Source organism: Rhinolophus ferrumequinum, chromosome 11, assembly GCF_004115265.2.
Source record: "Rhinolophus ferrumequinum isolate MPI-CBG mRhiFer1 chromosome 11, mRhiFer1_v1.p, whole genome shotgun sequence".
Classification (NCBI taxonomy): domain Eukaryota; kingdom Metazoa; phylum Chordata; class Mammalia; order Chiroptera; family Rhinolophidae; genus Rhinolophus; species Rhinolophus ferrumequinum.
Window position 1 is genome coordinate 22974007 of NC_046294.1, and position 22530 is coordinate 22996536.

General features: G+C 46.3%; 1 protein-coding gene across 6 annotated transcripts in view; it reads right to left on the minus strand.

Moving 5' to 3' along the window:
* The window catches only part of CD44 (CD44 molecule (Indian blood group)), an 85341-nt gene extending 63021 nt beyond the window's left edge, over positions 1-22320 (minus strand). Inside the window, exon 1 of one of the 6 annotated variants that reach the window (XM_033120716.1) lies at positions 21932-22320. In XM_033120716.1, coding sequence (XP_032976607.1) covers positions 21932-21998 — 67 coding nt within the window. In that variant the 5' untranslated portion in view covers positions 21999-22320. The remainder of the gene's footprint in view (positions 1-21931) is intronic. The other 5 variants (XM_033120717.1, XM_033120718.1, XM_033120719.1 and 2 more) reach the window with 5 other exon arrangements.
* Between the last annotated feature and the right edge of the window lie 210 nt (positions 22321-22530).

Consider the following 22530-nt stretch of genomic DNA (forward strand, 5'->3'; position numbering starts at 1 on the left):
GGATGGACTGGCCAGCAAAAAGAAACAATAGACAAAACACGAGTGTTACCAGCATCCTGCTCTCAGATTACACCAAATAAAGGCCTCCAGCACGCAGAGACTAGAACCTGCCCATGGAAGCTGGAGGGAAAGAATGGTTTCAATTAAGAGGGGAAAAAAAATGGCAAAAGCACTGATTTCCTTAGAGAGACTTCTCCTAAATTACTACAAGCAGCCCCAGTTGCTCCCTGCAGTGAATTTCCCCATCATGGGCCAATTCAAACCATTCTTTAGTTGTGAGACAATTCTCAAGTGAGGAGCTGCTAAGCAGCCCCCACCTGCACAATTGGGAGTCCAGACGCCCACCCCCAACTGGCTTCCTTGATCTTTGGTGGTCTTGGAGGCCTCACTACTCCTGTGAAGAGGAGACAGGGACGTTCCCACCTCCTCCCTTCCTGAAGATAACTCCCAGTAGCTCTAAATCGTTTCAAGGCCCTTCAATTTCAAGGAGCCAGAAAAATCTATTTCTTAGGTAAAGCAGAGGCCTTGCATTTTCCAGGCCTCCAGCTCTGGGGATGGAAGAATAGGGTAACCCCATAAAGCTGACTGGGAGCTCGCAATGTTCAAAGGAGAGGGGAGATCAGAATTGAATTGCAACCCCTCCACATAGGAGCTGAGCCATCCTTAGGCAAGGTACTTCATCTTCCTGAGACTTAGTGTCTCAGCCTGTAAACTAGCTCTGAGGAAACTCAGTCATTCATTTATTCAATGGGTATTTGGGGAGTACCTCAAAGAGAAGTTCATGGGAGTTAGATAACAAATATACGTAAGGCACCAACCTTGAGCTGGGTTCAAAACAAGTGCTTTTAAAATGTCAATCCTTTTCCTTCTCCCAGGGGAAGATAAAACCTTGATGAGTGGCCACCGCTCCCTAATACCGATGGTAACGCTAGTTTCTAATTTACAATGTCGTTACACCAGGAAAAATCATTTGTGCTTTGATAATCGTCCATTTCAGCCTGAACAACAGAGTCCCCCACAGCCACACTCTCATGAAATTAAAAGCAAAATGAGAACCTGACACAAAGTCAAACACTCCTGTTCAAAGGCGTAAAAGTGTTAGTCACTACTGAGGTGTGCCTGGGAGTGCCCAGAGCTTCCTTTCTGGAGAAGAGAGCAGAACTAAGCAGTTTAAGGCAATTAAAGGTATGTGGGGAGATGAAAGACTTGAACACCCCAACCGATGGATGGGTGGGCACTTTATGGGCTCAGAAGCTGGTCCCCCATTCATAACCAGGAAATTCCAAGCTGGGGCTTCTGGGGAGGAAGTGTACTCTGGGAAACTCCCAAGTTGCCAGAATGAGAAGGAAGCTACTGTATTAAACTGCCCCTAAGGGCCCTTCTAGACTCTGAGGCCAAGGAAAAGCACTGTAAAGGAACACGTCACCTTAAAGGGAGGAAAATACCATCTCCTCCTCTGGCCCCACCACCAACTGCCAGGACTGAAGGCAGGAAGAAGCTGATCCTGCTGAGACAAGCAGCCTGGGAGATTGACTGTCATTGTACAAGTAAAGACACGACCTGGAATGCATTTCCCCATTCGCTTTCACCAGCTACTGCAATAGCCAAGGTTTCCGGAACAACTCATGCTGCTTTATCTGCTCAGCAACAGTTGTTCCAGTAAGCACACATGGGTGTCAGCACGCTGGTGCACCCTCCCTGTCAAATCAAATGAGATTTTTATTGGCTAATGTTTTGCCCAGAAATGGCATGAACATATTCCAAAGGCAGCTGGAAGCATTTCTCAAGTGCAGCAGGAACAAAGTTAGGGCTGGCTGGTGAAGCGAGAGGTCCCAGGTCCAACAATGACAGTGATCACAATGAAACGGATGAATGCTTGCTCCATGCCAGTCATTCTGTCCTGCACATGACCACATCAGTCCTTACACAACCTTTTACGTAGATATTAGGTATTACTCGATTTTAAAGATGAGAAAATTGAGGCTCGGGGAAGTTAATTGCTTAAAGCCACGTAATTGACGAGTGGACTCAAACCCAGGACTCACTCTAGGACACACACTGCTTTCTGAGTGCCCGAGACACTAAACTCAACTCCCCTTTGTGCATCCCTGGCAGCCTGGCTTGGTCCAGAGACTCAACTGTGTGGGCTTGAGTGAACGTTCTCAAATCTAGCCTGTAGAAGAAGAAAGGAAACCTGACTTTGGGAGACACGATTCCCTCCTGGCCTGTTTGAAGTGAAGCCTGTTTCTAAATGAGTTTCAGGGGATGTGGAAAGCTCATTTGGAGAAGAAACCAAATGAGTTTCCCAAAGGTTTCAACAATGCAAACAATGCAGAATACAAGAGCGGCTGTTGACTTTAGCCTCCCAAACAATATAAAGAACAGGAAGCTCAAACAGATAATAGGGTATTTTTCCTATATCCTGAGAAACAGTCCTTAACCCTTTTGCTGCCACGGTTGGATAAATCCGAATGAATAGATCCTAAATTTTTATGCATCAAAGTAATGTCATTGATATACAAAGCAGCTCAAATAGTTATTATTAAATGCATAAAATAGTCTAAACATCAACTTTTTGGTTTTTGTGAGTTTCTGACACACTTTGGGAAAAAAAAAACTTGAAATCAATTAATGCAGGAAAGAGTTAAGGAAGAATTATGTGATAATGCTTGTTTGAAAGGAGAGAGAGCAGCCTCAGGAATGTCCCAGAAGGAAGCCACAGGGAGCCCCTCCCTCTGCCCCCAGCAAGAAGAGTCTCAAGTAGGTAAGGCTTGCCCCTCCAAACCTTGTCCCATCTTTCCTATCCCCAAATGGAAAGGTTTCCTCCTTGTTTTTCACATCCATTCGGAGTGGGGAGACATTGTACATATTCAGCTTCCACTGGTGCCCTTGCAAGAAACCACAGAAGAGACTGCTTCTTAGGTGATCCCAGCCAAGGAAAAGGGTGGGATTTGGGGTGGAGCACAGCCATAAAGAGGAAGGAGAGAATGAGAGAAGATACGGCCTGCTTGCTGACCCTCTGTTGCTTTTTTAGCACTTGTCCTTTATTCCAGTAGGTAGGTAGGTAGGTAGATAGATAGATAGATAGATAGATAGATAGATAGATAGATAGATAGATAGATAGTTAGATAGATAGATAGAATTTTTTTAAGTTGAATTTGGAGATCACATTGTGAATTCACCATGGAAGTCATAATCTCACAAAACCCATCCAACATTCAAATAGATACAGGACTTCAGAAAAGACAATCCCAGTCGCAAATTCATTCACTCAATAAGGTTTCATTCAGGGCCACCACGTGTTGTGTACTGTTCTGGGCGCGGGGACCAGGCAAGGTCACTATCCCAATGAAGGTTATGCCCGGGGCAGAAGACAGACATTCAGCAAGTCAGCTGCACAGCAGCATAAATGTGATGGAGCACAAGGTGCTGAGCACCTCGCTTGAGGGGAAGCCTTTTTCCCCAGGGCTTTTGCTGTCCCCAGGAGATGGCTCCCCGACACAATGCCATTTCAGCTGAGACCTGAAGGGATGGATTTGGGGACTAGCAGGTCAGTCTACTGCTCAGCAAGCCTCATGGTCAGGAAATTCACCCTCAAAATAAATCATTTTGGTTTAATAGAATCCATTTCCTCTAGCTTTCATCATTCGATTCTGAAAAGAAGCAGCCCCTTTCCTGTGTAAGAAACAATCACATCCTTGAGGTCCACATTAAACATCCCTTGGGCTTCTCTTCCCTGAATGCAGTCATGATAAATCTTTTAATGGTATTTAGGATAAAAAAAAAAAAAAGGAATGGAAAACAAACAAAAAAATCCTAATGTTGCCCCCCCAATGCTGTTAGATTGCTTAGCTGACCACGCAGAGACAGGGGACTGGCCCAGGAAACCCTCCTACTCATCTTGGGGTTTATTAAAGTGTTAAAATGTTGGACACGAGTTTCAGACTCAAAGAAACTATTAGGAAGAAGTTTTCCTGCTTATAAAAGAAAATTGTTCCTATAAAATCCAATAGTTCATTCTAGACTCCTTGTAAGCAAGTCCAGTCCACTGGAAACCGGCGTCGTGTGGAGACATGCACATCATCTCTGAGGGTAGAAAGCTAGGGTTCAAATCCTGAACCTGCACTAATTAGCTATATGGCCTGGCGAAAGGCATTACCTTTCTCTCCTGTACAGGATAACAGGAGAGAAATATTAGCGTTTGTAATAACGCTAATCCCAAAGTTAATGTGAGGGCTGGATTAGACAATGGAGCCGCAAACACGACACACACGTTAAAACACGCCAGGAGTAGTTATCGAAAAAAGAAGCTGGCTATCTCCCTTGGAGGTCATCATCTCGTAATTTGCAGGAAGAGATGCTTGTCCAAGGTCATCCTTTTTCAAATGGATCACTGCAGATTAGTGTTCCTTATGCCTGGTACGTCTCCAGCAGGGCTGAGATGGTTGCAACAAGGAGTTTCTAATAATGAAGTGCTCAAGTGCACACGAGGTTGTCTATTTCCTATAAAGTATAACAGATTTAAGGTCATCCCCTGATATTCTTTTGTTGGGAAGAGAAAAGGACGGCGTTACAGCTATCATGATGGCGTACAAGCCACACACCATCTGAGCCTCGTCTGAGCAGCCTGTGCCGCAGGTGAACTCGACCCATGAGGTGTGTCTTCTCAGAAGGTTGAGGGTGTGGCTTCGGAACACAAACACTTAGCTTTGCCTTTTTTTTCTTCTTCTTTAGACTGTGTAGCATCTCAAATCACAACTCTGCCAGGTGGGTGGACACCCTTTGGAGCCTGAGTCATTGTAGCAGACATTGTTACCAACGCAACAAAGATCTAATGGAACCCTGATTTTGTTTAAAATCCCGAACTTGTGTTTCATGGGAGCTGAGGCCCCAAATCCCAGCACCCGTGTGTGGATCGTGACTGGTCTAAGTCAAGCACTTTGCTCAGAGTCCTCGCCAATGATTGGTTCAGTCTGGGCATTTCATGGAACGTGACCCCTTTCTTCTGATGAGGAATAAAGGGAAGTCAATTGAAGACTTTGGGAAAAGCTATTCCTCCCTTTTTTAGAAGAGATCTTTATGAATAAGCATTCCTTTTTCTGGTGCTGGAAACTGATTTTTTCGTTTGTTTGTTTTTCATAGGATGTCTGGAACTGTGAGAGTCAGTTTCAGACCATGAACGGGGCTAAACTGTAGGAAGACACTGGGGGTGGCAGAAAACTGGATCTTTGATGATATCATCGAGTTCCTGAAATTGTTCTACCTCCACACTTCTTGTTGTAGGAGATAGTATTTTATGAGGGTTGATTACTCTGTTACTTGCAGAGATATTCAGCTGGCATGCATTGATATGGGTATACCAAAACACACGTGACAGACAACAATTACATAGGGGACACATCACGGCTTGATGCACAGATGGGTTGTCACTTAAGTTCAACCTTGATAGCTATGACTCCATCCCTCTCTCTCCTAGTCAAGAAAGCACATCTGAATAGAAGTGAAAGGATGTTACATCATCATCAGGGGGACAACCTTGAATCTGTTCTCATTTATAAGACACAGTTGTTTATAACTGACCATTTGGATTAGCTGGTGCTTCTACCAATTGATAAATACTGTCACTATTATTTATGCTTTCATTTGAAAGCATGTTAAGTGATGGTTTTTGTTTTCTCACCACATCTGTCCCACTCTCCTGATAGAGTCCATTCTGGTCGTCTCCAATTACCACAACAAAGAAGACAAAGGAGTGAGGTCCTTGTAGCCAAGTGGTTGGACATCCATAGCCCAGGATTCTCGCCTGTAGCTGCTGACTAGACCCAATAGATGTGCCTGCATGATTTTTGGAAGCCATCCTAAAAACCACCCCCTACACACAGACTCTAATCAAAGCTCCAGCCACCAAAGTGCTCAAAACAAGATCAAGAACCTTCCAATGAAATGGATGAGATGTGACCCTAAACCAAGGCTTTCCTGCGAAAGATGCCTAAGTAAATGATGGATTTCCCTGCATGGCTTAAAATAATTCCATCATATGACAACTCTAATTCCCCAGAGTTCGGGTTCCTTTGTGGCTCCAGTATGTGTTTCTAAAAGTCTGAGTGTGCTTGGAGGTTCTAAGGGTTCCCTTCCCACCACTGTCGTAAGACAGACGTGATGAACCAGTTGCTTTCAGAATTCTGAGGAGTAACTTTCTTTTCTTGCTCTCGCACTCAGATGACCTGAGTGTGAGGCAGCCAGAGGAGTAGCTGCCTGGGCTCCATTTGCGTGAAGAGCTTTGAACCCCACCCACCGGACTGTCCCCTGATCCTGGGAGCTGGGAGGGTTGAGACACCCAACAAGCAGGCCCTCCAATGAACTGTGGGGATCCGGCAAACATAGTTACTGCTATTAATCCTATATGTCTAGAGAAGCCTTCTCTGACGCTCTAGATCAGGTGAGGTCTCCTGGTTATATGCTCTCACAAGACCCCGTGCTTCTCCTTCACAGCATTTACTTCAAGCATAATTAAATAAGGGCATAATTAGTTGTTTACTGCCTGTCTTCCCAGACAGAATGTAAGTTCCATGAGAGCAAAAACTGTGCCTTTCTTGTTTAAAGCTGTATTCCCAATGCCTAGCAGAACACCTGGCACATGGTATTCAATAAACAGATGTTGAGTGAACACGTGAATCCTTTGAAAACTATTGATTGCTGACTTGACTTACAGAATTGTTCCGAGAGGCTGGGGAAAAGCCAGGCCAGGTTATGCTGGGCCTTCTCATTTCAAAATGCTCATTAAGTCAAAAAGGATCAAAACAAAGACCATATATGGATGTACAAGATACTACTCAGGAAACCAGATCCAAGCACCGTGGAGACTCCAGTGCAGTGTACACAAAGGAGGCTCCACCTACACTATTTCCCAGTGTGCTACAAAAAAAAATAGTACCCTTTTATCTTCCTTGCTTTGTCATGCCAAGTTTTCTTGCCTTGGTCAGCCCATTGTCCTCTTTGGTTTAATGGCCTGTCCTCCATCATCTCAAAGGGTGAAATGGAAAGGGCGCTGGACTGAGTCAAAAGACCACGGTTTTGACTCTACGGTAACTAGTTGTTGCGTCCTCTTGGGCAAGTCACTTGCAGGCTTTGAGACAACCTGCTCTTATCTGTCCCACAAGGAGGCTAGATAACTTATAGTACGCTGTCATGCAGGGTCTCAGCTCCCGCTCCCCGCACAAGAACACAGGATATGGTGAGGCCAAAAGGGAACATCAACGGAGCCATAGATAGGGGAGTCATACCTCCATATTCTCGCTGGCGGCTGGGTTGGAGACACAGGAAGCAGGAACCACACGATCTGCAATCTGCCATCTGGTTCTCTGCCAACCAACCAACCAACCTGCTGGCCTAGCCACGGCAGTTATTTTAATGGCTAATGGCTAACTGGTTACAGCTGATGGCCATCTACTACCCGAGCCAGCACCTTTCCACGTGAGGTCGAGAGCCTGGAAACTGCTCTCTGGGACTCTGTCCCCACATACCCTTTCCCATTCTGATATGCCATCATCTCTGGCCCACGATAACTTGTCACCAGCCCATGATAACTTCCCCCCTCGGGTCACTTTTCTCTTTCTCCTCTTCTGCCTGTTTGGATCAATACTTTGGTGCTGCCGTAGGAAGCCAGCTCAGCCCGCACCTTCTAAGCCCTAGCAAAGCATTTAAAAACCCTCCCTCGCATCCTTGCCTCTAGCACTTTTATTGAATTACCCCAGCAAGGGCATTGCCACTCAACTTGGCAGGGCACCCAGGTCCCCTGCCAGCCCGACAGCATCTATATGCCTCAGGAAATGGCAGAACCAAGAAGCCCGAGCACATACCAAGTCCTCCTAGATAAGCACTGCCCAGGAGGGGATGGCAGTTGGGAGGAGATTGGTGAGCATTCCAAAGAATACAGTTTCAATGATTGGGGTCAACCAGCAACAGGAGACAGAGATAAAGGCAAAAGCTACCTCAGGTAATAATAGGACCTTGTAGTTCCACATCACGTGCTTCTGCCGACCAGCACAAAACACTTTCACAGGAGCAGGCAAAGGTGGAGAGGTCTAGGGAAGGCAGAGGGATTATTTCCCAGGTGTTTCACAGTGTATTGAAGCATTAGACAGATAAAGCCAGTAGCCCAAGGTCACACAATTAGGCTTTGACAGGGTGGGAATTAGAGCAGAGTGTCCTAATCTCACCTGGGGGCTATTTCTAGTCAAGTCTTGATGGAGCCTTTTGTTTATACCCAGGTTCTATCTTATCTTACCTGCCCAGGTAGTGGACTTGCTTTTTCCCTTGGGGATGAGTAGTGGGAAACTTGAGCAGTCCACAGTGGGCTAGCCAGTCTGAGTTCAGAATCCAGCCTTCTTGATTTGGATGCTACCAGCAGGACCCAGAGGGGCCAGTCTGTGGAACGACGCTGCTGTCTGCTTTTGGGAGGCACAGAAGAGCCCTGGAGTGGCAGCTGAGAATGCAGAGGCTCCAGGGCTGATAAAAGTTGTAATTAACGTGCACATACAACCCTTTCATCTTCAAAGGCTTTACTCACATTAGCTAGTAATTCCTCCTATCACCCCTATGGGTGAGGCATCATTTTTGTCTTCTCAGTTTGCAGATGGAGAAGCTGATGTGGAGAAGGGGCCCTTTGCCAAGAAGTCTGGCCCTTGTTCACACAGAGGAGATTCCTGGCTCCCAACATCTAACTTCAACTGGGGTGATGAGAAAACACAGTGGTAGTGAATTATAAGACAAGACTCAAGTAACTAAACTCCTCTGTGTAAGAAACTACATTTATACTGTTTTGGAAGGAGGTAAAGTCTATGGTATGGCTAGCTGACTGGATTCAAGTGGCTAAACTCCCAGAATTGCACATAACTATCAGAAACATAAACTAGAAAAATCTGCTGCTCTACTGTGGTGATCTTCATGTAAGACATGGGGGTCAAATCCTCCGTTTTGTGCCCATTGCAGACATCACTAATAGATCACAGAACTCTCTGTAGCTGAGCCAAGGTTTGGTTTCTTAGCACAGCCCTCCAGGCAGCTTCTAGTATTGTGTTTCCCCAAAAATAAGACCTAGTCAGACAATCAGCTCTAATGCATCTTTTGGAGCAAAAATTAATATAAGACCGGTCTTATTTTACTATAAAACCGGGTAATATATAATATAATAATATAATATAAAATATCAGGTCTTATATTAATTTTTGCTCCAAAAGATGCATTAGAGCTGATTGTCTGGCTAGGTCTTATTTTTGAGGAAACACGGTAATCAATGGGAAATGTTATATGGGCTGAAATCTATTTGTTGTTGCTGCTATAGGTCTTGTTTGGGATTCTCTGAAATCGCCGCTCTCCAACTCAGGCAAAGTTGCCCAAGTTCTCTCTCAACCAATGTTGGAGCTGGTCTGCTTCTGATGTTGGTCTAGCATTGTCTGAAGAGGATGTAATGAGAACGTCTCTGGGGCAAGAGAATTGGACCTTGTAAGATGGAGCCAGTGTTACTTGATCACCTGGATTCTGTCCAGCAACATCCTTCACTGTTTTTCAACACGGAGGCTCTTATTCAGATAGGCTGAGCCCTCTCCTGACTTCAATCAAGCCATACATATTTTCTCCACTTTAAACGTTTCAGCTCTTGCTTTATTTATACTTCTGTGGGTTGCTCTCCTCTCTCCTGTTTCTGCCCATCTCATCTTCTTTCCCACACTCATCTCACCCTCAAATTCTATCCTTCCATGAAGCTGTCTCATACATTTACCACTCATGGAGATACCGTGTTTCCCCCAAAATAAGACCTACCCCAAAAATAAGCCCCAGTTAAGATCTCAGCCAGATGGACGCATGTAGTACGTTATGATGATGTTGCAGAAGAAGACAACATGACTGTATTTGAATAAATGTAGATTGTTGTACATGAAAAAATAAGACATCCCCTGAAAATAAGCCCTAGTGAAAAATTAATATAAGATCCAGTCTTATTTTCGGAGAAACATGGTACCTGCTTTCCCTCATCTTGGCACCTGATGATACATAATCTTGCATAGTTCTTTCATCTATTTAGTTTTTCTCCCACCAAACTGTAAGCTCTCTAAGGACAGAGCCTAGATCTTCTACTTCCCTCACTTCTTTCCATAGAGCCAGGCACACAGCACTTTTTAATGAATTTAATTGGTAATTTCATCACCATTTTGTAACTGGGGAAACAGAGGCAATCAATAAGGGAAGAATCTTGCCCACAATCATGCTGTGACTGAGACAGAGAAATGCAAAATAAACCTCTGTGGGTTCTCGCTTCTCCTGGAAGGCTACATCTGCGGGACTGGCTGAAGATACAGATGACTGAACCATATCTAGCAACAATTGAGAGCATTGCATATGACACAAGAACTGAACCCATCTGATATTTTCTTTCAACTTCTGGTCAGTGGTTTCAGATGGATATGAAATGGGCACACCCAGGATGGACTATCATCCGACTAAGGACTTTTGGTGACTGGTAGAAGGTCAGAACCCCAACAGGGGATTTAGTCTCTGACCAACTTTGGCAAACTCCTAAGTAATAGGCAGTCTTTATGACTTCCTTTTTTATTTATTTTTTCCTGAGCAAGAGCTTCTCTGGTTTCATGGAAAAGAAAGACATATCTCAGTGGGAGTCTGGAAGGTTCTGAGTAGAAGCAAGGTTTGCCTTGCTCAGTGCCCCAGTGTGTGTGTGTGTTCTGCTTATTTTTAGATTCCCATGGCCCCCCTAGTTATTTTCCATAGGATAGTAGCGCTCACCCTCTAAGCACTGGTTTGGCTGAATATTGTGGTTCATTTTGCACTAAAATGTTGTAGAGTTCCCAAGATGCTTATGGAGTTTTGAAAGTGAAGGATACCATTTTTTCTCTTCTTCAGGGGCTGGTTTTTCTGGCCATGTGATGCAATGTTTTGTAAAGCAGTTTAAAGTAAAACATATTGCTAGGGTTTCCAGGTGGGAATACCTGCCCGTTCTCAGGAATTTTTTTCGCTTTCCCATTCCCAAATCCCGAGATATAAACTGTTTTCTGTTCTCCACGATGAATCATTTCCACAAAGTGACGGCCTATACGACCAACCACCTGGGTTCAAGGAGCCGATTTTCCCGATTTCCCAACCAACTTTTCTCGGAATTCGGGAACGGGAAAGTGAAAAAATTTCCTGAGAACAGGCGGGAATTCCTGCCTGGAAACCCTACATATTGCCTTCTGATCTTTCAGGTAACCCTCGAACTGGCTTCCTGCAGTTTTAGCTTTGTGACTGAGAGATGTTGGTAACTTCTCTGGCCCGAGCTTCTTTATCTGCCCACTTCCAAATGGGTGAGAGGATTTGGTGGAGTCCCCTGAGCGACGTACCTTGGCCCTACGAGTCATTCTTGGCCACTGGAGTTTAGGAGGTAACTGGGTCCACACGCTTCTTTCTAACTTGGATTAAGAATTCACTTCTGACATTTAATACAAACCAGGCGTCATTTTTTTTGGCACTATAGTCATGTTATTGTTTCCATTAAGTCTTACGAGGCTTAGGTGATCGTGGGCCCACAGATTGGTGGATTTATAGAACATGAGGCCTGGAAAGGACTTTACAGATCAACTAGAATCCAATTCTCTCATTTTACACGTGGAAAATTGGAGGCAAATAGGGGTGCAATGATTTGCTGAGTATCACACAGTGAATCAGTAATAGAGAGGAACTAATAATAGCCATTTCTATTCTCAAGACACCGTCTATGTGCTAGACACTTAGCTCTATGTGCTAAACATTGTTCTAGAACCTAATGTGTGCAACTGTCTGAGCTCATGCAGCTCTTAAGCGAAAGAGAGGGTACTCGGCTTGAGGTCTGTCTTGTTTCACTGCCCTTTCTCCTTCTACACAACCCTCTTCCAAAGCCAAACTTCCTCATGCCCGTTCCACCACACTACACACCCGGTTTGGCACAGGTGGTCTTTGGTATGGAAGGTTTTTAAACCATTGAAACAACTTCCCTCTTTTTTTTTCTTTTAACATAATGACCAAAAAGCCAACATCTTTTCTCTGAGTGTCTTGATTTGAGGGGTGGAGTTCTTTATACATGAGGACAGATTTGAAAGCAAGTGCTGGCACATAGAGGCAGACAGACCCATAGGAAATCAAGATCCCTGTTCTACTGGACAAAACCTACTGAGCTCTAAACTTTCCCTGCCTTGCATGACATGTCAAACCTCAAGAAAATACATGATACACTCATATTGGAGAGAGTGCAGAGAAAAGAAATTTCTAGGAGGTTTGAGGATCACTACAAGAGGTCCTCAAAAAAATTAAAATTATAAGGTTTTTATAGACCAGGAAAGTTTTTAAAAGGATGAAAAGGAATTAGTCAGAACCTTTAAATCACAAAAGGTAAATGGTACAGATAGGTTTGCTAGCCAAATCTAGAAATTTCATTCATTGTCAGCCATCCAAATATTTATTGAGCATCTACTATAAGTGGGGAACTGTTGACAGCTGGGGGCTAGGGTGATACAGAAATGTACATACAGCACGGGCTTTTCTCTAGGGAGCTTTTACATCATGGGCAAAAGAGAACAGATTGCTATAACATAGCTCAGAGGAATCCCTTGAACTTCTTTTTAAATGGAGATATGCTTGTGGGGTGTTTATGAATTGTCAGGGAGAAATAACTAGGAAAAACAGGGAAAGTGAAAGTCACTAAGGGAAGTGGACAGGGATGTACCTGATCTCCAAGGCTGACCTTGGGAAGACAACTAGTCCCACTGCAGAGAATCCACGGCAAAGACAAACTTATGGGCAGGAGATTCGGTGGCAGCACCACTTCCCTCACTAAACTCTTGTCTGCATCTGTGTGACTAGCACTCTTTAGGGTACTTGCGCCTTTGTCCACTATGTGGGGAAGTGGTGCCTGTGGGGCTAACTCTGTGACGTCAATTGGTTTCTGCAGGCTGCAAGATGGTGCTCGGCTCTGCTGGATTGTGCTTCTCGGACTAGACAGACTCAGTAATGGCAACAGTTGTGACTGGCAGAGTAGATGCTTATTTAATATTTTTGGAGCATACAAAGACTGGGGCCAGGGGCCTGAGCAGAAACGACCATCTAGGCCGTTGGCAGAAGACCAGGTATTGACTGCATGGAATTGCTGGTTTCTACCTGGCATCTCAATTTGCATGATGGTGAACATGTGTGAAGAAGCTTTACCATCATCATTCTAATATCTTAGCAGGTTCTCTTTGACAGAGAAAATAGAAACAATGCTGCCTAGATCCATGACTAATATATGGGTTCTTCCAGCAGGCACTGCAGACCTGCTCAAGTGCAAAGAGATGCACTGAAATTGAAATAGATGGGAAATCTGTGATGACTCTCTGTCTGCAGGCCAAAGGCCTGGGACCCTTTCTGCAGACTAACTCAAAGGTCCCCTGGGAGCTTTGCCTCCTCCTTTCCTCCTGGGTGGTTTGTTTCTCAGCCAGTGACACCCAGAGGAAACACACTCCCTCCCCTTTTCCGACCTCCCCAGGCAATGGTGACCTGGGCCATACAAAAGCCAGGCCATCTGGTTCAGGCCAGGGCTGGGAAAAGGGGCTACAGCACACTTCCAGCTTTAGGTCAATTCTTTGTGCCTGGTGAGTCCCTGGTAGCACTCTGGTTGTTTTCATAAACCCCATTTGGAAATCAGGTGTGGGTAGAGTCCTAAGGTCTACAGAGCTGGTTTTGCCCAGCTGATTCCTGACAGCCGTCTCCCTGTTTCCCTCCCTCCCTCAGCAACGCGAGCTGGTGGAGAGAAGAGCCTGGTCCCAAGAACCCTTAAGCTGAAGGCAAACATTTTACTCCTATTTGATTGGTTCATTTCTCAGCTTTGTCCAATCAAGAGCCAAAGTCCTAGGCTATGGACAAATATCAATCAACAACCTTCTCCTTTCATCCAGGTGACAAGTAATGATGTGATAATTACTTATATGTGATATGATGTGATATAGTAATGATGTGATAACAAATAACTCAATTCCCCGTCCCTTTCAGTCCTAGCCCCTCCCCAGCTTCCCATCCCATAGAAGAGAGCAGACCATCTATCCAGGGATTGGAATGAATGAGCCACTCATATGAATGGGGAAAAGTTTCCATTACAACTTCTTTTTCATTTTTGCAGGCCCAGGCCCCTCCTCGAACATTGCATGTGAAAAAGCTGGGCAAAACCAGCTCTGTAGACCTTAGGACTCTACCCACACCTGATTTCCAAATGGGGTTTATGAAAACAACCAGAGTGCTACCAGGGATCACCATTCGAGTTTCTGGGGCTGCCCTGATATCTTGATATAGTAAGGAAGGACACCAATGTAGTCACTAAGAGCATGAACCCAGTGGCGGGACCACCAGAGTTTGAATCGCAGCTCCATCACTGTCCAGCTCTGTGGTCTTGGGCAAGTAAGTTACTTAAATTCTCTACGCCTCAATTTTCTTATACACTAAAAGGGATGATAATAAGACTCCTTCATAAGATTGGTACACAGATTAAACAAGTTAGTATGGAGGAATGTATTAGTATACAGGAATATGTTAGTATATAAGAATATATTAAACAAGTTAGTGTATAGGAAACAACTAGAGTGGTGCTGGTGCATGGTTAGCACTCTATAAGTGTTTGCTATTATTACTAATAGTGGTGATGGTGTCACAAAAACATACCCTGTTTTCCCCAAAATAAGACCTAGCCAGACAACAAGCTCTAATGTGTCTTTTGGAGCAAAAATTATAAGACCGGGTCTTATATTAATTTTTGCTCCAAAAGACACATTAGAGCTGATTGTCCGACTAGGTCTTATTTTCGTGGAAACACAGTACAACTAGCCGAAAGAAGCAAGTGCAAAAGGTGCAAGAGATCTAAGTCTCGAGAAAGGTTGTGAGGAAGAAATGAATTTTCAGGCACTGCCAAAGGAGCCGGGCAATGACATCCCAGCAAATGCTCCCAGTTACCCATCTGTGTGAATGATCTCTCTCCCAACCAGAGTTTTCCAATTAACCTATACTCTCAAAAGCTGAAGACTCAAGGAAGATTTTTGGGGCTTGAGTTTTGCACATCACCTCCTTGATGACTCAGCCCTCTCCACCCACCTGGGACCTGTCTGCCCACACTTGTACTTAGGAGGACACACCCCCGCAGCCAGTGCACCCCAAACTTGGGGATATCTGGTGTCAGGAGGTTCTGTTCCCCCACAACACCCATGCCCTCTTTCTGTGCTTGACTCCCTGTCTCCGAGTCTCACCGAGCAGATGATCCATGGGTATGCAAGACCTGCCCCCATGCTAGGCAACTTCAGATTTGGCAAGCTCTGTGGAAAGGAGACATGTTTTGTCATTGCCAATGTGGCTCCCCATCAGATGTAAGGCTTCCCTGAAGACTTCCCCCTTTAGTAGCTGCAGGAGATGCACAGAGAGGCAAGAATCCTCTGTGAAGCTTTTCTGCTTCTCTCCCAGCTGCCACCGCCTTCCGGAAGCAGGCAGGGATGGATTCCAGGTTGGATGGGTGTGAGCCTCTCACCCAAGGAGTCCAAACTCAGATCAGCAGCTTGAAAATAACCAGACCCCTAAGCAGGCAGCTGCTGGGGAGTGTTTTATTTTGAGGTTTAAATTTCAGGGTTGGTGTCATCATCCTGCCTGGCTCCCACTCCCTTCTCAGCTCAGGAATCTAGTAACCCTGTCCTTAGACAGACATCCCAGCCACAGCAAGCAGCCACCAAAGCCGCAAACAGATGGGTGCTCTCCATCTTTGGGCAGACCAAACACGAGTCCTGTGATGGGCAGCTGGCCAGCCAAGCGCCCTCCTCAGACCGCCCTGAGCAAGACAGCCGTCACCACTGTTATATACACATCAACGTATTTGCACCTTAGGTGTGATATTCCATATATGTGGATAGAGTTATTTCTGTATTCCAGACATTCATTTCAGTTCAACAGTTACTGCTAACAGCCATGGGCCAGCACTGGGATCTGGGACCCCAAAAATGAGTGAGATGACAATCCTTGATGTCATGGGATTCCCCCAGCGCTGCAGTAAGACAGAGAAAAGACACGTCATGTTTAGAGTTTCCCCCTTTGAGAAGTGTGAAAGTTATTAGCACCCCGTGGCCCCCAAAGATAGAAAGACATTCCTGCGTCATTTTACTCTGAAGCTTTAAGGCTAATTAATGGGTGACTTATGGAAACCACACACCTCATTGTAAGAGATGAGGTTACCAGGATGGCCGCCATCCTGTGACACCAGGGATTCCCAGGTGGGGGCCACTTTAACCATCCCACCACCCACCAATCTGGCAATGTCTGGAGGCATTTTTTGTTGTCACAATGGGGATGGGGGATGTACTACCAGAATCTAGCATGTGGAAGCCAGAATGCGCAGTCAGCCATTATCCAGGAAACCTTATGCTGGACTGTGACCTACACAGGGGCAAGGACAGTGTCCTCCTGACAATGACCTCTCCGGTGCCTAACTACCCGGTGCACTGAGCAGGCAGTGCATAAACATTTGTGGACTATACTGTCTAGTTAATTCATTAACTTATTTGAGGGTGGGAAAATCAATAGCAGGATGACAGAAATACACACACCCCTTTCTCAGTCCCTCTTGTTCATATATTCAAATCCTATCTTGTCCGCATTGGTCCCTCCTCTCCGTCATTGATTCCTCCAGCCCTCCTTGCTGCACCTCAGCTTGGCAATGCCATTAGTCTGATCATCTAAACTGGCCAGGCTGTCATTCCACTGTACTGGGTTACACGCATGTAGGGCCCTCACCTTCTTGAACGCAAGGCCTACATCTCATACGTGTGATTCCCCATGGTACTCAACACAGTGTGGGACCCACAGCAAACACCTTATAAATGCTTAGCGACTGACTAGCAAGACCCACGTTATGTGTGGACACACGCGTTCAGGTGCATACAGAGTTACAGCACACCCATGTATGTACGTCCACATCTAGCAAGCAAGGATCAAATATGTGGCTTTTCCTGGTTCTTCATATATTGTGGTGATCGAGAAATGGAGAACAGAGTAATACTAAATATTTCTCTCCAAAGTACACATTTTCTTAACCAAACATCATTTAATCGGACACTAGACTGATTGAGGAGTTGTAAAGATGCGAATTTGTTTATGTAAAAAGTCAGATTTTTGACTTCTAATTACATGAAGACGTGCATTTATTTGTAGAAAAATATATAAAGATTTAGTCAAAATATATACTATGTGTCAACTGGTAGAGTATTTTTCATATTCAAAACCCTGATTCTCCTGGAAAGTCTGGAATGCACAATCACTGTAACCAGGCCAGATCCACAACCACAAACTTTAGAAAGCATCCCTTCCTTACGCTGGCAAATTGGGCTGGCTTCTTACACACTTGTTGGCCTGCTTAGGGGGAGTACACTTTTTTAAGAAAGATTTCAATTTGCTGAGTGAAAAGTGGGGTTTAAATTTAAGGTGGGAGACATTAGCCTACCCTGGTAATTCTAAAGAACACTTGTGTGCTTCCCATTCAAGCAGACACAAAGGAAACTGACTCATCAGCTTCTTGCTGTGCAAACCCCCAGAATTTTTCTTTGAGGCAGAAAAGATCCCCTTGGAGAACCATGTATTGTCTGGCAGCATTTGCCACCTGCTTTGGTCATTCTTTTACAAGAGCCACTTCCCTTTCAGGCTCTGGGTGGAGTCAGTTACAAGGGAGGTGCTGGGGAAACACAGCCCTGTCCCAGCCCCAGTCAGGCCCAGCTTCCCTCCCACTACCACTACTCGGTCTGGGGACCTCAGCCTGGAACCATCTAACTTGGCAGGCTGATCTGAAATCTCACTGGGTGGCCACGTGTCACCTGCAGCTCCACATGGGCTTAGATCCTTGACTTTTGTAGAGAACTGTGTTAACCCACCGCCTGGGTCCTCAAGACTCCCTCCTGGAGGCACATAACAACCTGCTAAATGCTGAGGGTTTCCAGTGAGCATGTGACAAGGGGGCTTTCTGGGTCAATGCATCTAATTGCTTGCAGGTTCAGTGGGAGAGACAGTGAAGGGCCTCTATCTTAATTTTCAGGCAGAGGGCATTGCCTTAACTTGTCTGTTAGACAAGGAACAGCCTCTCCCTTTTTTCCAAGCCTGCAAATGAGAGCATGTCTAGAAGGGCAGCTGGACTCTGATAAGGAAAGGGACTTATTTTAGTAACAAATAACTAGGTTGGCATCTCTTGACAGCTGTGGCCAAACCTGGGGAGAGACAGGCCAGGGCAGGGTAGGGCAGGGCAGCCAAAAGTCCACAGCCTGCCAAGGAGAGAGAAGACACTCAAACCAGGCTTCATGTTAGCTGGCCGTAAGGGAGGGGAGGGCAGGGGCGGGGGAGAACCACACAGTTTCCAAAGTCTGCCAGAGGCAGAAATGAATCAAAGGAGCACAGACATTGGAGTCTAACGTGGGGGATGTGAGACAGTGGGAGACCCCAACTCCACTACTTATTAGCTGTGTGTCCTTAAAAGTCGTACCATACCATCTCCCCGCACCTCATTTTCTTTGTCTAGCGAATGTAGTTAGGGGAGTGCTGAGTGTATATCGGGCTGTTGTGAGGCTTCTGGAAGATAACCGATGCTAATCTCTCGCATAGAGTCCGTGCTCAGTAAATGATATTTTCTGGGGGACTTAGGATGCTGCTTTGAACAGAAGCATACGGCACAGTAGCAGAGTGTCAAGCTTTTAAAACCCGGTGCTTCTAACTCTGAGGGTTGGTCCAGCCTTGGTCCAGGAGGCCCTGGCAGCCGCAGGACAGTACAGAGATTCTTCTTTGAGCATCAACTTTGCTTTATGGTAAGAAATATGCATATCGTTATTCTTATATTAAACTCCAACAGGATATATTGTGGAGTAAAGTTAAAAAAAAAATTGTCACGTGTGTTTAAGATAGTATCGGGGCACGAAATACCAGTAGACCACATCTTGCCCGTCCATTGCAGAGGATAGAGGTGGATGGAACTTTCCAGTTGTTGATGACATTGATATTTCAGAAATCCAATACATGGGAAGTGTCCTGCCTTAACGGTCTGTCGCAGAGAGGGGAAGCCATGCCTCCCTCTCTTTCAGGGTCTGTTTCCTTCTAGGGAAAAAAAGGGATTTTTTTTTGTTTTGTTTTTTTTTGAATGATCCTTGGAATCCCCGTCTCTGAGTCTATGACCATGAGTCAAGAAATATTTCTTGAATGAATGGAAGGGAGGTCTGTCATAAACTAAGAATTTCAGGCTACCAAGTATCCCCTCCCATGTGGGGCAATTTGGAAGAAAATGGAAACTTTTCCTACTGGCTGCCGGCTTCAAACATGCCTACCTGGCACCCTGCCTTTGCAGGAAGTAGGTGTCCCATGTGTATCTGGGGAATAACCAAATTAACTGATGCTACCTCAGCAGTGATGGACGTTTGCTTCCTTGCTCCTTCACATGGGAAAACACAGCCAAAGCTCTAATGCCCAGCAAGAGGGGTCTCTAATGCTCAGAGAGAACATGCCATCTCCAAAGCCCAGAGCTCTCAGACACACCCCAGGGGCGGGATTCCCTAGCAATGACCTCTGGCCCACAGAGGAAAGGAGGCGATGTGTGCAAGAGAGCTCATCCCACCCTCCACCCAGGGCCACTTTCTTCCTCCCACATAAGACAACTAGTTCTAAATATCTATTCTCCAACTCAGGGTTTCTGGATCCAATGTTGTTTAACTACATTTGGCCATTTCTCTACTTTTTGCTTTCCAATATGAACATTGGATCTTTCTTCCTCCTCAAAGGCTTGCCTCTTTCCAAAGTTTCCTCACTATCTTCCAGAGCCCACCATCCCCTGGAATGGGGCAAGGACAAGTGCCTTTCCTTCTCCCCTCGTCTTTCTCCTTCCCCTCTGTGTCTGCCCACTCTGAGACCACTGTTAAGTCATGTCTCCTTTCCAAGTCTTAGTTCCTTCCAAACAACTTTACAAGCACATGAAAGCCAGGGCCCAGGCAGTTATTGCTACTGGCATTTTCTGTGCTTCCTCCAAGTGACACTGCCCAAAGTGACCATGGAAACGTGGGGTTGGGGTGAGCATGCCGGTCTCTGGGAGAACCTCAAGGGTCAAGAGAGTGCCAAATATCTGGAGATGGGGTCTTTCAGAAGAATCAGGCAGACAAATTGGGAGGAGTTGGGTGTCAGAATCCTCAAAAAGCAAAAAAAGCACTGGAAGGTAACATACAGATCAAGTTCCCCAGAGGCCTCTCTTCTCTGAGGCCAGGTCCAGGGCTCTCCCTACACCTAAATTTCCCTCTTCTCTCCCATTCCAAGTATTTCTGCCTTTTAAGAGCCATTGGATCTCCAGCCCCCGTCTCCTCTAAGGCCTCGGGTCCACTACAACCCCTCCTTCCCCGAAATCCTTTTCGATTTTGTCCATGCCATACATACAGTCTAACATATTCTGACTAAGCATAGGCGAATGGGCCTGGGTTCACATGAAAACCAATCCTCTGGCTGTGTGAACATTGGCAAGTCACTTAAGGTCTCTGAGCTTCAGTTTGTTTCCCTCCTGTAAAACAGGGCTAATAACAGGATACGTCTCACTGGACCACCATGAGGGTAAAACGATATAACACATGTAAAGAATTTTTACAGTGCCTGGCATAGCAAACGTGTGCAATACATATGGTGGCTAGTGCTGTCATTCCAATTATTATTGTTGTTGTTGTTATTATTATTATTATTATTATTATTATTATTATTTGTGTTTCAGGAATTTAAATCCTGGTTCCCCACTTATTTTCAGTTTCACATACCCAGGTAGGACTTTTACGTTCTTGGTATCCCCAGAGCTAGGTTTAATAAATACTTGCTGGGTAGAATTAACCATAGGCTGAGCGGTTTTAATGACCCAGCTGGCACTTCTTAAAAGAAAAATTAATTTTGCTAGCGATAAGCAAATCAGCCATGTAATTATGTGTACATATATAGACAAAGAAAAGGAACGCTTGGAGTTCAGCCTTGCCAGAATACCTCACACGCAGCCAACCCCTCCACAACTGAAAGTCACAGACCCTGTCTGGATGAGCTTTGGGCAGCCCCAGCTCCGAGGTCCCAGATGCAACCTTGGTGCCGAGGCTTCTGTCCCTGTGCCAACCAAGACTGCCAGGCGGGAATATGAGCCACATTACTGTCTGGATTTCCCCTAACTGATTGGCAGAAGCAGAAGATTACGAGGCATGAGCACCTTGCCCAGTCATTGCCTTTTCGACTCACACTCAGGCTGCCCCAGGCTGGCACCACATGGAGACCAAGAACCTCACCACAGAGCTGGTGCAAGTTCCCACTAGCGCTAAGTAAGATAGTCAGTGACTGGAGCCAACTGTAAGAGCTTTGGAACCCAGGCGTGGTGGAGAGCTGTAGGAAGCCAGGACCCCTTCCTGGAAAACTCATCGCCACCAGCTCTCACACATGAAACGGTGCCTACCACGATGGCCACGTCTCTACCATCCCGTGCCCTGCCCCTGCCCCTGCCCCTGCCCTGCCCAGCCCTGCCCTGCCCAGCCCCAGGCCAGTCCGGCTTGGGGCACCCTTGGGCATTAGAGCCTGTTAGTCCAGACACCGGCTGTGCGCATCGAGGAGTACAGTTACTTTCTGAGGATCTGGCGCCCTCGCCCAAAACCGCGCGCGGGCAGCTTGCCCCGCAAACTTTCTTCTCTTTCTCTTTTCCTTTTAACAAAACGGCACTTCACACCAACAAACTCTCCAACAGCTCAGCGCAAATCCAAGTCGCTCGCCGCCCCCTCCACTCCGGCCCCCAGGGCCAACTCAGCCTGCGCGGCTGTCGGGTCTGTCCTGGCCACTCCTGTCACTCCCTCCCGCTGCCCCGGCCGGCACTCACCGATCTGCGCCAGGCTCAGCTGCACGAGACAGAGTCCCCAGACTGCGCGCCACCAAAACTTGTCCATGGTGTCGGAGCGGACAGAGAGAGAGCAAGCGAGTGGAGCTGGAGGGTCCCGGCGCGCTGGGCGGGGGACGGCGGAGAACAGGGCGTGGAGGGCGGCCGGAACCTGTTAGAGGTTGGGGTACCGATGGGCAATGAGGGCGCCTCGGAAGTTGGCTGCAGCTTTTATTCGAGTGACCTAAGAGGGAAGAGGGAGGGAGCGAGCAAAGGACACACCCAAGCGAGGGGGGCTGTGACTAAGCAGCGGGCAGAGGTTTAAAGACGTACCAGCCCTCCTCTGCGTGGGCCCAGGCGCCCCGACCCTTTCTCTATAGAAATTATAAATCGGGGCTGCCTGGGCGGGAGCCGGGAGAGCCGTGGGGTGCCGGTGAGCCCGGGGACGCGCCGGCTTTCTTCTCCCACAGCTGGCCCGTCAGCTTGGAGTGCAGCCTCAGGAAGGAAGACGATTTGAGTCCTGAAACCTCACCCCACTGGGTTCAGCCTCAGGCCCTCCGCTGTGTCTCTTTGAACCGGGCCGGGGCATAATTCTCTCTGGG